The sequence below is a fragment of the Gavia stellata genome, chromosome Z, assembly GCF_030936135.1.
Source record: "Gavia stellata isolate bGavSte3 chromosome Z, bGavSte3.hap2, whole genome shotgun sequence".
Lineage (NCBI taxonomy): Eukaryota > Metazoa > Chordata > Aves > Gaviiformes > Gaviidae > Gavia > Gavia stellata.
The window spans coordinates 84,991,222-85,009,554 of NC_082637.1; the positions used below are offsets into that span (position 1 = coordinate 84,991,222).

Consider the following 18,333-nt stretch of genomic DNA (forward strand, 5'->3'; position numbering starts at 1 on the left):
CCAAGCAAATGGGGTTTCGGAAATCCTATCCCTCATCAGAAGTTACACTGCTTACCCAGGGCTGCGTCCACAAAGCCCTGCTGGGCATTCAAGCATTGACTCAGGCATACTGACCCCTCCTACAGCTAACCTTTCAAAGACTTGAGGAAGAGTCACTCTTCCCTTTTAAGAAAAGGCTGCTGTTGCAGATTTTTTGTATAACAACTAGCAGTTAGAAACCTGCTACAAAACTGGAAACACAGGTTCTGTTTCTTCTTTGATCTGAATGGGCTCAAATATATTGCCTCCCATACTCCTATAAGGGATAGGATTTACACAGCTTCCCATGCTCTACGCAGTTCTAGACAGGTTAAACCTCTGCACGTCCCTGTAATATTTTGCTTTTGTGCATTAACAAATGCAACATTTGTTGGGTCAGAGAAACGGAACTCAATAGGGGACAGAGCTCTGTGGCTTGTTACAGCATTTTTCTTTCAGGGAGGAGTCTGTTGAAATCTGATTTCTGCTCCAGAACTGGTGTTGGCATTTTACGTTGAATAGGCTCTCCATAAAATGCAGAAAGAATCCTTTAAGAAAGGAATTAAACTGAAGTCTCTGTCCCTTTGGTAGCACACAAACACCAGCAATATTTTCTGATTCTGTTTTGTGAAAAGCTTGATCCTATACTTGTGCCTTGCATTAGGAATTGCTTGCCAGGGGTATTTTGTTCATGGAAGACTGAGAGTTCCTAGATCTTTTGGGGCTTAAACTGGTAAAAGACTCTCCATTTGGACCCAGATTGGGTTAATACTCAGTAAGCACAGTACAGGCCCCTAAGAATCTTCAAGATCAAATAAGATCTCTCACAAAGTTCATGTGCCTCCAGATTAAGTTTTTGGATAAACAACCTTAGTTGCCATATTTTAAAATTTATGTTTAGTCACTTCTGTGAACAACTTTCAGATATAGGATGGAAAGTACTGAGCATAATTATGAATTTTTATTCATGAGTTAAACAATGTATGTGGGTTGTGTGAAAATTTACATCTGAGAAGGCAAGCTTCTTTTCACATAGGTTACAAAAATACAGATTAAATGCTAAGGCACATACTGGTGACTGCTGGAGACGAAAGTGTAAAACTTCCATTTTACTGATATATGTTTTAACAGGCTAAAAGTATGTAATAACCAAGTCTTGGATTACAACAAGGAAAGGAAAAAATATGTGTTTTTATATTTTTCATGCTATAGCCATGATTCTATTGTAGTAAGCTAATCATACTTTAAACACCATACACTCCATTAGGAACTGCTTCTTTGTCAAGATTTTGGTCTCTTTTGAATCAATCTATAGCAGCTGTGTGTTGTTTAAAGTACTCTTATTGACTCTTCTATAATTTGCTTTCTTTGAACAGCCTGTGTGCTGTAACATTTGATCAAAGAAATAAACGTATACTTTAACAACCCAAAGTAAAGTGCATGCACATTTTCATAACTCTGCACCATAAAATGTAATTATAGTTGTCTATAGATCACACAGGATGACATAAATAAATGGGTTTGAGATTTTTTTTAATGCAAGCCTATCCAATATATCACGGCTTTTTCCCATTAACACCACTGTCTAGCATGCAAAAGCATTACTGAACTGTTTAGAACACATATGATGCAACTTCTTTTAATAGAAGTTTTTACTCCTCCATTAACTGGTAACCATATATAAAAACACTCATAGCAAAATTAAGTAAGGAAAACACAACAACCTAAAGTTGTGGATTTATAAGCTACAACTAAAATGTTGACCGAAACTCTTTTAAAGGCTCTTTTTTAATTCAAAGAACAATGGCTATTTAAGATTTAACTACATTCAACAGTTCTGGATTATGGACATTAATACTCACCGCTAGACTTGTGAGTATTAAAAATGTAGAACAATAACGCATATGTGTTTGAGGTTTTATAGGCCTGCGAATTTGGTAACTTAGATTAATTTCAATTGTCTTTTATATAAACAAACACATAGAGGCCCCCCTGAATTCAGGGCAAATGGAGTCTAATCAATATGAACTACATAATACATAAAGGATGGATACAAATTTTATAGCACACAAATAAATAATTAATTTATACCTTCTTACTGTAACAAGGAAGAAAAGTCAGCATATTTTGAAGTTTAACAGAACTTTTGCCAGAACTATGAAAACTGTGGAAAGGCATCTCAAGAACAGATAGTGTTATCTGTGTGCAGTCCAGGGAAGGAGAGGTATGGAGATATTTTGCTTCCTGCAAAACAGAATGAAGGGTAAGGTGCTCTGGCCTGAGCAGAGCATTTAAAATGCCAGCTCCCTAGCAGGTGGCGTGAAGTAGGGAAAAAGCCAGGATTAGACTGACTTTTTGTATTCCCACCCTCTCTGGTGATGAAGCTCCTCTTGCACAGTGCCTTTCTTACTCAGGGAAGGGGCTCACTTACTGCCAGCTCTCTGTGGCGTGGAAGGGAAGTGGACATTTTGACTTCTCCATATAGATACATAAATGCTACTCATGATGCGAACTATTTAGATCCCAATTCTGCCACCCTTACTGACACTGGAACTGCTTCAGAAATAAAGCCACGATTCTGCAGGAATTTGCAGGAGCATTCAACTTTCTTCTTGTGAATTGTTTCGCTCTTTGAAACAGGACTTCTATGAATCTTTGTAGAAATAAGACCTGTTCTACTATTGCTCACTACAAAAGGCGACAGAATCTGTAGAAATTGGTGTCTGTGCTAGGAACCGTAACCAGAGAGTTTTGAAGGTCCCATTGACCACTCTAGACTTTAAATCAGGGGTCTAATTAAACCTGAATGGTGGACTTCTTTGCATATTGGAGTTTTTTGGCTTTTCATAGCGTAGGGCTCTTTTTACCTAATACAGCTATGAGCAGTGGCTAAGGGCCCACATCTGGAAACACTTATACACTAAAAAAACCTTTGCTCATGTGTAAGCATATGAAGAACTGTGCATCACTTGCTGATTTTACTAGAAACTCAGTGCTGCATAATCTTCAAAACTGGTTTGACAAAGAACAGTTGACAGCTTATGGGAGCCCAATAAAACAAAAAGTCTTGGGGAAAAAGAGGGCAAGGTCAGTAGTTCGCATTAAAGATAGTTGTGTGGTAAAAGAAGATGCGGTATTTCTATACTTGTGATTATTACTACTGTGTAAGAATCCAGGTAAATAACCACATTTTGTATTTACCTTACAAAGCAGGGATGTCTCAACGATGAAAATGAAAAATGGGTTTGCTCACAAAAGCATTCGTGTCTGGAACATAGCTATAAGTAGCTCACTATCTAGGTTGAAAATGGTAATGCAGGGTAGTGTGTCCTATTTTTCCATGCTTGCAGTGAAGATACAATACGGGAATTCAGCCTTGGCAATTACTAATACACCACACAGACACAATTACACCCTGTGTAGTGCATAAAGGAATCACTTGTGGTCTGCCTCCATTACAAAGAGCAGTAGGGGGCCAACATGCAAGAAGACAAAATGCTTTACAAGGAGGAAGGAGACCAGAAGAGTCGATGTACCCAAATACAAGGACCTTGATTCTTTTTGGAGTGATTTAAGTCCCTTTCCATCAATTATCGTCCTTTGTCTCCAGAGTCTTATCACAAGCAGCATTACAGGAACTGAACAAAACAATACTCAGGCTCAAATAACCCTGTGAACTGCGCTGACATTTCCACACCCTGTTGCTGTGTTTGACCAGGTTACTCAGATTTTAAAAAAAAAAACAAAACCCAAAAAACTCCATACAAAATAACAACAAACATTCCTGTTTTAAGTAACATGCTCAACCCTTCCTGGTGTCCTTTCTGCCATCTAGTATTAATGATACATCGCACTGCAATATCGCAATGGTGATGTGATATAAAAACCTCTGTAGCACAAACCAAGATTGACTTTCTGTAATATGAGAGCTTTTCAAATGAAAAGTTCCTGCTTTGCGGGGTTCTCAACAGGTTTATTTTTAAGTTAATTAGATCCTGACCCTTGGCATTCCCATCTCCTCTACCGTCTTGGTGAAATGTGAGTTCCAGATAAATGAAGAATTACAAATAAAAAACTTCACTTATATATATGCAGAAGTGCTCTGCAGCTAAAGTTTGATTTCTCAGTGAAATAAATCAGCTATCTACTCACTCACTTTTACTGCTCAGAATCAGAGTAATAAATTTTTCTTTCTTACTGATATGTGAAGTTTTGAGGGCACAATTTTAAGTATGAAATCAATGAAAAGCATCTATTTTTTCATTCATTCACACTAGATATGTGACATTTCATGGTAATTCTTGACAGAACATTGCAGTCATTGCTCATCTGAAAATAAATTAAAAAACATGTGGAAAGTCAAAAAAAAGGACCTTAGGAAAGTCAGCTATTTTTGACAGTAAGTTAGCTTCTGTGAAACAAAGCCTTGTCTTTCAGAAAGTGTTTACGATCTATGAGAAAAAAAAATATATCCCTGGGCTAAAATGTTTATTGGCACCTAGGAGTCTGAAGAGAGCAAGTCAGGCCTGTGGTTTTTTGAGGGCACTTTATCATCGCCTGCATTCTCAAAGGGATCTGTGAATGAATAGAGCTGGATTACTCAGCCTTCTATTCCACGCCTATTCCTCTCCATTTTCCTTGGCAAGACTGAGAGCCAAGCTATTTTTAGTTAGGCAGTTTTCTATTTTTAGACAAATATCAGTTAAGAGACATTTGTTAGGAAAAACTTAAAAAAAGAAAAACACAAAAGGGGGAGGGGATGAGGCTTCCCATCTCATATTGTGAAGCAAGCCCTTCAACCTGTAACTCCAGGCATTTCAGCTGCTTCCAATCTTGGAAAAATAAAGAAAATTCAGAGTTCAGGGATTTAAAAATAAACCTACCCTCTGGCAAACAGACCAAAATACAACAAGCTGTTACTATGTGAAACAGTGACTACAAAAACAAAGAACATTCTCCAATGACTAGATTGGGATAAAACTTTGGAGCTATTAAGTTATAAGAATGTTACACAGACATGTAAGATTTTTCCAGCTTCTCAGCCAGATATATCATGTTTTGGAGAAAGAAACAGTGATCTGTGAAATAGATCTCGCTCTAAGAAATACAGATTTAAGTTCCCAGTTTGACAAAGAAAGGAACTATGAACAGAGTTTGAAACACATTTATATTATGCACATACTTTTCACTTTTGTAATCATAGCATTTTTACAACAATCCGTCCAAAACATTTCCTAAGTTATTAAAATATTTTAAAAATTATTATTAAGAACAAAAGAATAAAAAAAAATAACGTGGGGACATGACCAATAACAAGAACTGATCCTCAGTATGTAAAAATCAGGAGGTTCAGAGCTCCCTCAAAATATATTCAAAAGTAGCTTTTGCTCTACCATGTGCAAAGTAACTACCTTTGCATCCATTTTAGTTTTCTCTGTCCCTATTCTCTTCTTCCAGGTATGGAAAAACAAGTGATCAGGTGAGCTATTTCACTTCCATTTGAGATACATTAGGATTACAAACCATGTTTCATGCCAAACAAATCCTTGTTGCAAATAAATCATAGTGGAAAACTTTCTTTTTTGAGAGAAAGCAAAACAAAACAACTCATTATGCTACTTTCCCTTAGCTGCACTTTTCACATACTGGATTAATTTGAAATACATTAGACAAAAACATAATACTGTCAACCAACACTTGACCCTCTACCTTTCTTCTTCTAGGTTGCAAAGCATCAAAAGTCTATCACTTGTTAGACGCACAGCAACAGGATGCTATAGAGTTATCAAGGAGAGCTTAAACAATAGCCTGTGGATGGAAAGATAAAGAGTCAAAAATCTCATGTGGATAAGTGGAAGGAAGGGAATAAATTGCTGTCTATTGGATGTGTTAGAGGGACTAATTTGGACAGCCCTACTGAGTGAAACAGCAGTCCCATTGAGGGACTAGTTTGGACAGAATAGAATTGCCTTCCACAGTTTTCCAGCTTTGAAGTTTTTCTTGTGGTCTTGTAATAGCTAATATTTACATAAAGCCCAAATTGATGGAATAATAAGATTAGGTAGGAATACAAGCTTTTGTTTAAAAAAAGATGTAGTTCTGAATTAATTGCTTGAAAAAATGAAATTAAGATTGATAAAATGGAGAGTTTTTTAGCATTTTTGAAAACGGGGTATTTTCCCCTCCAAGATCTTTTTGTACTAATTGTGGTTAGGAACAACACAGAAAAAACTCACATGAGGATATTAGTTTACAAACACATTTTCCAAAGGCTCAAAACTCAGAAGGCAAAGAAAGAAAGACCGAAGGAATATCAGAATAATGCTGATGATCTTGAAGCCACTCCCATGATTTTGTCATACATGAGGTTAGCAATAATGATTTAGCTCATATTTACTAAAAATGAAACAAGGAGTAAGAATTTAAAAAGCCTAAATCGCTATTCAAAGGAAATTCTTTGGCCATTTGACCCTGTCCAATCATCTCCTGGTCTGTGGAAACTGGTAACAGTAGCTGGTCTTCAACCAATTTACAAAGAAAATCAATAACACTATCCCCATTTTACAGATAGGGAAACTGAAGCTTTAGGAGGAAATGTGACTTGTCCAAGGTCACACAACAGTATTTGGCAAAGCTATTAATAAAATCCAAGTCTCATGAGTCCTAGTCCAGGGCAGTATCCAATAGACTGTACTGTCTTTAGATCACCCTGAATAACCTTTCTTACATACAGGCTTACTTCCTATACCGTCCCAGATCTTCAGCCCATGGTAGCTGAAATAATTCCCCTGATTTCAACAGCTAAAGAGCTGACTTGATGTGTATTTCACAGCTTGTTTACATGCAGTATTATGTTATGATGACAAGAGAAGAAAATACACTTATTACATTAAACAAGCTACAACAGTTGCCTTACTTTTCCTAAAAAGAGCACATTTAGAGAGTTATATGGGCTTATTTACCACAAATATACATAGAAGAGTCTTAATTGATATGAAGAGGCTTTCAGAATCTAATTAACCTCCCAGCTAGTCATTAGCTCTGTGACCTTTAGAAATAATTGACAGAAGGAATGTTTTTTCCTCTCCATCTCATTCAGAACTTCCACACCAAGTGACTAATCCTACATGTGCTACAGGACCCACAGCACACCTGTAAGAATTGATGGGGTAGTATGCAGTAAGTCCATCAGAAAAACAGGACGGTGGCATGGGCCACAATATACTGCCCATGCAGCATGTCACATGCATGCACCTTTTGCTGCTTGAGTGCCATCCTCATCAACTCCAACCTTCCAATGTGCTAAAGCTGTACAAAGTTTTAAGTCTCAAGTCCCTCAAGCCTGTAGGAGATTTAGTAGTGTTTCATGACTATTAACGCTATGTTGCTGGTCATACTAAAAGCAATCAGATTTTCAGTTCAATCTAGTTCTTCTACAAACCTGTGGAAGTATTCATAACAATGAATACACATAACACTATCATTAGTCGCATGTTTCCATTATACATATATTTTTAGAGCAAAATGCTTTTTTAACAAGCAACAACACACACACAAAAGCAAAATTCTGAATTCCACCACCCTATAGGGCTTGGTATTACTTGGTTCCCTACCATCTTCACATTAAGGTCTGTAACGATATCTCCGTGTGTTGTAAAACACGAAGGATGTGCAATCTGCAGGGAGAATTTCACATGTCCACAAGCTCACTTCTTCCCCCTGGGGGAAAATGCTGCTGCAAATGGGAGTCATCTCTCTTGCTGTGTTCAGTTCATTCTCCCTCACCAAATACAGGAGTCCACTGGGGAAGGGAAAATACTCTGCAAAAGGCCAATTCATCAGCAGTTACTAAAGCAATGATGATGTACGACCCTATGCAAAACAAGTTAAAAAGACAATGCTAGATGCTGATTATTTATGAAAAAGAATCTGTAAGTTGTAAATTATTTAAAAATCTGATGCATTATTGCAAATTAGAACTACTTCTTTTCCCCATGGCCAACCAGCAACCCCATCACAATGGTCCTAGGATAATTAAAGTCTCCTAGAGTAGCTCAGGCTAATTCTTGACGAATTCTTCAGTGTCACGAAAAGCCACAATTCACTCAATGTGAATTTCTCCGAACTTACCCAATTTCAGTGAGAAAGGAGAGGGAAAAGAGGATGGAGGGGCATTAGGTGTAATGGAAAAGTGATCCCTAACAGGCAGACAGAAGGAGCAGCTGGTGAGACAAGAGGCAAAGGAGAGCACCACTTAATGCACTCTCAGGGACAGGAAGACAGAAAAAGAAGTATGTACTGGAGTGCAATTGACAAGAGATTAAGAAGGATGAAACTGAGGATCAATTGAAGATGAGGAGACACTCAGAAATGGTCAAAAGATGGTCTTTGGTACGAAAGGGATAAACCTTGTTTGACGGAAGCAGGATTGGTGTGTCTTACATGGAGAATCATGTTACTGTATTATCATCACCTTTTTTTCCTACCTGTTCTTATTGTGCCATGTCTGAAGTAGGGCTGTAAATACTCTGAGGTAGGACCTGTTAGTGTGCATTAGAATACAACAAAATTGCAAGAGTGAGTGGGGAGGTGGGTGAAAGGACATAGTATGCCTGATAACTATTCAGGTGAAAAAAACCCCACAGAGTAAGCTGAGAAGCCAAACAAGGATAAGGTTTTATTGAAGCAGGATATGACAGTGTATTGCAGGAGCTGACATCTTCCTATATGCAAAAGTCTATGTCAAGGACCCTGAACGCCTTCTAAGTGTAGAAAAAAAGCAAAAAGAGAAAAAAAGCAGTAGCTGAAGCCAGATGCCAGTAAAAGATAGAGCCAAAGACAGATCGCAAGAGAGATATTTCAGGAAAGGAAAAGACACTGAGGTCATGGACGAGTTTCTTGTAAGATAAAAGACAGCTGCAAAGATCAGACAGATGTGTGTGCATGCATGCAAAGTAGCAGCTTTAAGTAGTGAACTTTACAAAATTCACAGAAGATTTGGTGGGTGATCAGCATTGATAACATAGAACCTGTTAGCAAAGAGAAAAATGGAGGAAGTTTGTGTTGTTCCTCTTTTTTCTCTACCAGTGATTAGTGGTACGGCAGAGGGGAACTGAGGAGGTGGATGTATGTTGGCCAAAAAGCAGAAGATAGGTTTAATGGGATGAATTTGAAAGGGCTGACCTAGTAGGAGAACTTGAGTTAAAGGCAGTGACCACTGAATCAGCAGAGGAATAGAAGCCAGTTGGAGAAAGAGGGACAATAAGAGCAGCAGGGTCAAAGAAATTGATGGATTGGGGGGCTAAAAAGAGGTGAAAGATTAAGTGGTTAGTGATTTGTGGAGGAATGATTTATGTGCACACAGAGCAAGGATCAGTGTATTAGACTCAGTATCGAAGAAACAGAATCAAAACCAGGACTTAGTGAAAACTCACTAGAGGTCTGCTAAAGCTGAGACAGTAGCCGATGCTTTGACATGAAAGAAACGACAAGGAAGAAGGGACAGCGAGAGAGAAAACAGGCAGGAAGTGTCACCTTAAATCAGCAGAGGCTTGATGGCTTTGCTGAAGAACCACAGCAGATTTCTGTGATATGGTTAGGGTTGTAATTACATTTGCAGCCAAGATGCAAAACATTTCCCTGTATTCCTACTCTGAAATATGCCCTCTACAATCTAAGGGCGATGCCCTTTCTGAGCTCCTAAGCAGTGGGCTTACAGTGCTTTGGCACTGGGTTCTCGTTACTCACAGTAGTGTGGCAGTGAAACACCACTCAAGTCAGTTGTGTTACATCCACTTCTGTTTTGCAGAAACAAGGAGAGGATCTGGCCTCATTTAAATAACTGCAAAAAATGCATAATGCATGTACTTGTCTGTTGTAAAACTCTGACATTTACTCTTCCCTATTTCCTCATTGCCTTAAGAAAATTGTTGCCTAGTCCTATACAATTGTGCCGATAATGTTAAACAACAAACTCATATGGTAAGTGTTTTTCTGATAGAGCAGATAGGAAATGGATTTATTGACAAACTTCTAAGGACAGATTGGAACTCTAGTTGCAAAAACACTACTTCTGTACAAAAGACTGTGTACCAAATGCCACAGGATTTTGTAATGACAGGAAATAAATGTAATCCCATTTTAAAGTAAAGAATTACAAATCCTCTAGTAATTATATCACAGGCTTTTAAATGACAACAGCTGAATATATTGTTCCTGGTATTTACACACAGCACTTGGAAGTTAGCATAAAGATGAAATTGATCTTTTTTCCCTCAGTGTGGAAGGAACCCTGCACAGGTTCTGCTTTTCCTTAAAATAAGTTACTGTATCCAGCAAGCAACATGCACTTTTTAACTGAAGAAAAATTGAATGAACAACTGTGGTGTGAGTGGTTTGGTGGGTGAAGACATAAAGGCTTCGGTTTTAGGAATCCAGTTAACTCTAAACAGAAGTCTCAGAGTGAACATTTTTTTGCAGAACTAATACGTATCATAAAACCTCCACACAGATTTTGGTAAGACTTACAATAATTGTCACTGTTGCTTAAAATGGATAAACTTTAGTGTTGAATGCAAATATTTTCTCCTTCATAAGTACACACTGACTTTTAGTTACCTGTGGATGTTGTAAATATATTTACTGGGTAATAACAGAAACACATTCAGCTGGTAGATAATTTTTGTGATCTAAAGAATGCAGATATACCAAATTGCATGTTAATCAGCTCCATTTTGAACGAGGCAACTGGAAAAGACCATCTCAGTTATACTTACTACATGTAAATAAAATCACTACATGTGTACAGAAAGGATAAGCTATTTGTTTAAATCATTAAACCAAAAGAGCTCAAAAAATGACAGTAACTGAACTTCATAATTCTCTTAATATTAGCCACCCCATCATGACAGATGTAATCAGATCCATATACCTATAAGTTGGGTAGGAACAAATTGCTTGATTTGCAGTAATATAAGTATTAAAATTAATGTCAAATAATTTTTCCCTTGAAAAACAGTTTAATGTTTGTTAGATGTATGACACTTGGTGTCTTCTGATACTTCAAATAACAAATTATGGCCTGAAGATTCATACCTCCAGAAATGCTAAATGTAATTAATCCCAGTAATTAAACTGAAAACATTTGCTTAATAAAATTAACAGCTTTAGCCAGACCTACATGAAAATTCATGTTATTTTTCCCTTTGAATAGCAGTGGTTTAACTTAATAGTAATTAACTACATATTAAAGGACTACTCTTTTGATTTTCTTTGAATATAGGTTGTTCAAAGAAGTTAGATCACGTTCTAATGACTGATAACACAGTTCTACCACAACCAAAAAGTAACTAAATAGTTAATATTATGCCGAATGTGAACAGAAATTGGATTCTAAATTAAAAGACCTTTATATGGTTGACAGTTATATTTCAAATTTTCCTAAGTCTACCTAAAAAAGTTTTCTTTCTCTAATACTGAGCAGAAATCTGTGAGCACAGTTATGCCCTTTTCTTCTGCTGAAATATAGTTATTGAACAGTCATTTAGTTGAAAATTATCAGATTTAATAATACTGTCTGATTCTCGGCTGCTGTTGATTGCTCTGGAAGAACAAGATTAAAAACTTGTAAGTGTGAAATCTAGCTGTCTGAAAGCGAAAAAAAATGGACTCTTTACAAGGAAAATACATGTAATGTAGTCAGTTTAACTGATCAATTTAAATATTTAAACGTGTGGCAGATTTATATCCTGTACCTAAAAATATATCCAAACTACACTAAGAGTCAAGCCATTTCTCAGATTGCATACTTTCATGGGCTTTATTCCTCTATTGTAACTGTGATGTTAATTATCAAGTGAAGGCATGATAATATGAAACCCTTGTTCAAAACCTACACCCTGCACAAGTCCTCCTTTGATCCTGAAACAGCACTGGCATCGGTATGGCTTAAGTATTTTGCATTACAGGCCGAACATTGAAAAACATAACAGCAAAACAATCAAGTGACTGAATTCAAAGCTGACATAACATATAGAAAAACTATAAACATGCACTTCATTTGTTCTTTTCTGTTTACTGTTAGATTACTCAATTTAAATAATGTTCATTTCAATTACCTACTTTTATTTGGCTCCTTTTAGAGGAGTGAAAAGGGATGCCCACCAAATTTTGGGTATAGCCAGTAAATTACACATCTGCATACAAAATTGCCTATCAGCCTCTCCAAACTGGCCCACTATTTTTGCGGAAAAGTGACTTTGCTGGTGCATAGAGTGCTCTTTCTGAAAATCCCAAAGTTACAACAAAATAGACGTTATTTTAAATTTTACATTTTCACTCAAGTTTCTTGAAAAACCGTAGTCCTCATGATCAAAAGTATTCATTCATTGTGAAGCAAGTAATAAATCCCTAACTACTGGCTTACTCACCTATTCCCACAAGAAAGCCTGCAGGAAGAAGAAAAGATATCACAGGAAACTTTTCCTGCTAAGAATATTCTGGCTTTCTGCCACTAAAAGAGGACAGGGCATTATTTTGGAGACAGAATTTGAGTTCTGCTGAACAGGACATGGGTTTACCAGAGCTAGGTGACAGGAAAAGCTTCATGTCTATTTAGGAGATTTGAAGTAAGAGGGGAAAAGAGATGATGGAGAGGAGGAAGAAATTATGTACTTTCCTCTTAGTCTGAACTCACATAAATTTTTGTTTTGCTGTCAGAACCTCATCCTCTCCTAATGGGGGAGAAAACCTGCTGGGAGATCATGAAGGAAACAGAACAGTATCATCCTATATGCCGACATAAGGGTAAACAGAAAAGCGGTATGTATTCCTGGGTTGCAATCTTTGCCAATCTATGGCGGTATGACTGTGACATCTTGTAACAAGTGTAACGATGTCTATTATACAGTATTTTTTCTCCACCAAAACCATTTTATATGTAATTCACACACTTACTTTCTTCCACTGCTAATCTCCAATACACGACTAATCTGGGTGAAGATTCCAAAAGCACCAAAGTCTCATTTTAGACAACATCCAGATTATTTAAAAATCTGAAACTAACACCTTTAAAAAGATCTGAAGTAATCTAAGTGTATAGGCCAAGGTATTCAGCAACATTTATGAATAAGTTTCACTGATTTTTAAGACAGGACCTCATCCTTCCAATACTTTTTAAAATGATACCGTTAGATGCCTAAGCACTTAGGTGCTTTGAAAATGGGAGTTGCATAAGTCACATAACCAAGATTTTAGATACCACTCTGAGTGTTTTGCTATTACAACAAAATCACTGGAAGCTTCATTTAGTTTGCATGCCTTGAATCCTAATGTGATTACAAAGTAAACTGACTTTTCTGCAAATATTAGAAGCTTAAAATTGAAAATCTTAAATTTTAATTAATAATTTTCAGTAATTGTAAATGCAACTTGCCCTATATAATTTCTTTTTTTAATAATTACAAGGTGTCTCTAGCATTCTGATAGTATTGCTTTCATACTGTTATTATTATTATTATACGCTAACAGCATTCTGTGTGAGGTAGCTGAAACATGTGCTATTGTGCAGCTTGTAAGTAAACTTTTCTTGCATTTTATTAAACCTTCTTCCCCTGTAAGTGATGAAAAAGCTAAACAAGTCAGTTGAATGCCTTAAAGCAGCGATTCTAAATTTTTTCTTCCACATCTTTTACAACACATTTTTTAGTTCCTCCTGGATTGAGGACATTGTAACTTTTGGAGTGAGGAGACAAGGCACACAATGTTTTCTGGAGCGCATGTCACTGGGAGCGACTAGGAGACAAGGGGGAGATTCACTTGGGAGGTGGTGGTCAAGGCGTGGAGAGGACCAACGGGACAGAGGGACAAAGCAGCACAGAAGGCTGGACAACAGGGAGCCAGAGATCCCATCACAGGAGTTTCTGCTGAGCATGAGAGACTCAGCAGGGTAAAACTTACAGCTCACAGAAGACCTGGATTCCTTCCAGTCTCTGCCGCACCATCTCCAACCCCCAAACCAATGCTCCCTTGTCCCTGTTCTGCTCTCCCGCCGCTGTGTCACGTCCAGAGTACATTCTACGACCCTCGAGAAAGATGATCAGGCCTCTTGCTTTGAGTACCTCCATCTCAGAGCAAAGTAAAAAAAGAACCCTCACAGAACACAGAACCTTACCTCGACAATATCCGAATTCGTTCGACTCTCATGCGGCTCATTGTACTCGGTATATTTCAGCAACACTTTGTCCATGTCAGTGCTGGCATACTGGAACAGTTTGTTGGTGCTGTTGAAGATGATCAGAGCAATCTCACAGTCACACAGAACACTCAGCTCATAAGCCTTCTTCATTAACCCAAATTTCCTCTTTGTAAATGTCACCTGGAAAAAAAGAAAAAAAGGTCCGTCAAAAATCCCCAAGCTGGTCTTTGTAGTCCTTCTTCTTTTTTTGGAAATATAATGTGTGACTGCTGTAGTCTTTGAATTGAACACGTTCAGTAGCCAAATGCATAAATATAAATACAGTTCCAAAATAGAATATAAGTGTGTGTGTGTGTGTGTGTTACGTAAGTGAGGAAATAAACATAATTCTCACTGCACAAAACTCGAGGCACAGATAAACAGCGTGGGACATTTTCATTAAGTAGCACTACAAAGTGTTGATACTGCATCTTTCTCTGTAACTTTTTAATTCATATAATCTTTATACTGCGTACATCTTTCCCATCAATATTTTAAAACTGCATCTCAGATTTGCAGCTGTAAATAGTTTGAACATGTGGAGTAAATTCTTATTTTTGATAGTCATTGACTTTGATTCCATGCCCCCAACTCCTGCTAGATTTTCAGGGGAAGAGATGATTTCATACAGAATTTGTGTGAAACAGATACATTGTTCATATAAACACACTCACAATAGTTTTGAAGAAATATCTAGCGTTAAAAATTCAAACATTTGTGTAAGAAATGAGAAATATAAAGCACGAATGAAGAACAAACAATGGTTGGCCAGCAACAAATACCACTGTTGAAACAAGCTCTTTTCTAAACACAGATGTAGCATACTTAATTTCATTTCAAATTAGATGCTTAGAAATACTAACTGGCATTTTTTAGTACCTATTATATGGAAAAAACAGGGGTGTGCTTGTAAGTTCTCAGTAGGCCAGCTGATGCCCTGACATCATGCAAAACCTAGGCAGTATGAAAAATATCGTTACTGTGTACAAAACCATAATTTTCCACAGGGACTGTTTTGACAATGAAAGACTTGCACATCAAATAATTTTCTTCTCTTCTTTTCTGCACTAGCTTACAAGTTCCAGTAAGACATGTGACTTGGAATAAGAAACTACCATGAGTTGTTTAACCTAATTGTATGGTTGAATTTGTCTCCTTCTGTTTCATCATATATGCAATTTCCATTAAGCGTATATGATGACTGTGATTTTTTCAATATCTACTTTTTTTTCTAATAATTTTCAGTGACAAGAATTTTTAAGACAAAAATACGGTTTTGCTAAGCCTATGGTTAATCAAATTTAACATGTAGTCAAGGTATTTGATACGTCAAGGACAGGCATGCAACCAAGTTTATTGGTTGCTACCACTTGTTGCTACCATTCCTTAATACCCATAAGCAGTAGCACCTCTGCACTTTAATGCTGAGGCAAGAAGATTTGTCCGTACGTGGTTCATATGGCTGCTGTTTTATCTTGTCACACTCCTAATGCAAGTTAATGCTAACTGCGACCCCAGACTGCCTTAAAATCCCAGCACGTCAGGCCATGGTAAACGTGACCTTTAAGTATTGCTAATCCCTGTTTGCTAGTCCATCTCAGAAAGATGAGGCTGGGTGCCAATACTATGAACATTTATTCTCCCAATTGTATACTGAATGTTATTCCTTTTATTGTCATTTCAATCTCTTTAGCCTCTGTCAACATACTGCTAAGAAAAGATGGATTGCCATTAAATACAATTATTCAAGCATTTTAAAAACACACTTTCCCCAGCACTGGTCTCAAGCATGCATAACTGATAGTAAGTTCTTTCTAAATTTGTCTGTCTCAATGGCTTTTGATATTTGGAATGAATAACGAGAGAGGTAACAAAACTTCATTCAAATTCTGAAAAAACCCCTAGTCTTTCAAATACTCCTTTAATGTTTTCTCCGATTGCAGAAAATTGCAATGCACTTGTTGAAACATATATGTATATAAAAGCATGTTTTAGAAAAAGCTAAACATACAGAAAATAAAATGTACTAACTCAATGTATTTTTCTGCATCTAAAATGCCTTTCAATCAACTTTTTGACCACAGTGCTGTAGGTGGAGTGTCTCTGTACAGTATGGTTTCTGTTGCACAGAAACCTCAGAATTTAGCATGTTACAGCTTCTTACCATCAAAGTACACTCCAGTACAGAAATATCTTTAAAGCCACTGTTTGTGTTTACTGTTAGGTGCTCCTGAACATTTAGAATAACCACACAGCTGTGCTGCACAGCACATACTTATTTCGTAATACTTATCACCAGAATGATACTGGTTATAGTTCCTTTTTGTGGCAAGTGAAAAAAAGAACAAACCACCTAGATCTTTTTTTTTCTTTTTTTTTAAAATATAATCTTAATTGCTCTGAATTTGATTTTAACTCCTTGATCTTTCTAACATTTTCTAAATCTATCAGATAATGCTTTCTGCAACTGCTGATAAATGCATTAAAAAAATTGTATTACTGTTTCTATGGTGATCTGGAATATTACTTTTCTTTTTAAAGATGCCATTCATTGTGGCTTATCTTCACATCTATGTATTACATATATAGATGTAAATTTATAGATGTAAATATATATGTATACATTACATATACATGTAAATTTATTTATCATGCTTTTACAACAGTGTATAGTAGGGATGAACTTGTGTTTTCAAATGTATAGTGAAAGGTCAGTAACTTCAGAGAGATTAAGAATACTCTTCAAGCCATTTAAAAACAGTGATTTTTTTTTCATACTTTCTTCTATGTGGCTACATAAGGAAGATGAATGTAAGTCTCTTCCATACATTAAAATATCTTTGTAAGCAATATAAGTAGACAGCATCTTTATTACTTAACATTTTGGGTCTCAATTTGTTAATCATTTGTTATGTTAACCATACTCACCCAAAACAAAAGTATCCAATAAATTTTGTCTAAGGTAACAGATATATACTAGTACTGCAGAAATTTTGCTGAGTGGTAAAAATTAGCATAAATTATTTAAAACATTTGGTCTCTTTCATCTAGGTGGAAGGCACTGTGCAACTTACACTTAAGAAGCTTTGACTACACTTGAACTGACTCAGTGCTGAGAATGAACAAGACACAGAGAGTCTGCATGAACACAAGCTTTTGAGTAGCTGTAGCTACAGTACCAAAAAATCCAGGCGGTCACATAGTCTTATTGTCATATACTGCATTCAAAGTTCTCAGTCATGATAGCGTCATATAACAATGGATGATGTCATTTTGTCATTTGACATAAAGAACACTAGTGAGACTGAATGAAAACACACATACAGTGAGACAATTCATCAACATATTTAAAAAAGGACACCCAAAAAAGTGCATGCATTTCAATATATGTTTAATATTTAACTTTTTTTCAGCAGCAAGAATCAAATCACTATATTTTCTTTGCTGACGATATTAGTCAAGATATGATTAATTATCCCTGCTGTCTAAACCACTGCTAATTTGTAGGTGGTTTTCAGCTCACAGATTTTCTCCTTTTTAGGAGAATGGTAGGCAGTTTAGGAAGTCCTTCTCTTTTTGGGATATAATATTTTATAATGACAGTGTGAGAATTGGGGAGAACGAAAGTGGAGTGGAGGGAGGAAGTGGAACAGATAAGAGGCCAGCATTCAACTGTCTTTAAAACATTTTTAAGCATGTGTATATAAAACATAAAGTTTGAAACATTGACACAGGTTCTAAATACTGTTATGAGGCGCTTTTATGCATAGTTTTATATGTATTGCAAAAAGAGCAGTGTGCGGAAAGTACCACATTTACCTTTGAAACATACCAAAAAATAACCTAGTTCCATCTCTTCATATTAACTGAAAACCCACTAGCCTATTACTATTTGTCTTAGCACTATGGTTATTTTACTTATTCAAAGGTTATTTTAAAAAATTTAAGAACCAAACTGCCCTCATAACAGGAATGGTGGTACTGAGAAGGTAGGTTACTAAAGCCTCCAGCAATTTTGTGTATGAAGAAGCATAAATGCTGATGACTTTATAGGCTGTGAGCAAATCAGATGCTGCTTTCAA

General features: G+C 36.6%; 1 protein-coding gene across 5 annotated transcripts in view; it reads right to left on the minus strand.

The window, feature by feature from the left end:
* The window catches only part of MEF2C (myocyte enhancer factor 2C), a 120,976-nt gene that overhangs the window by 46,987 nt on the left and 55,656 nt on the right, over positions 1 to 18,333 (minus strand). For all 5 annotated transcript variants that reach the window (XM_059834168.1, XM_059834166.1, XM_059834167.1 and 2 more), the window contains exon 3: positions 14,189 to 14,392. In XM_059834168.1, the coding sequence (XP_059690151.1) occupies positions 14,189 to 14,392 (204 nt within the window). The remainder of the gene's footprint in view (positions 1 to 14,188; positions 14,393 to 18,333) is intronic.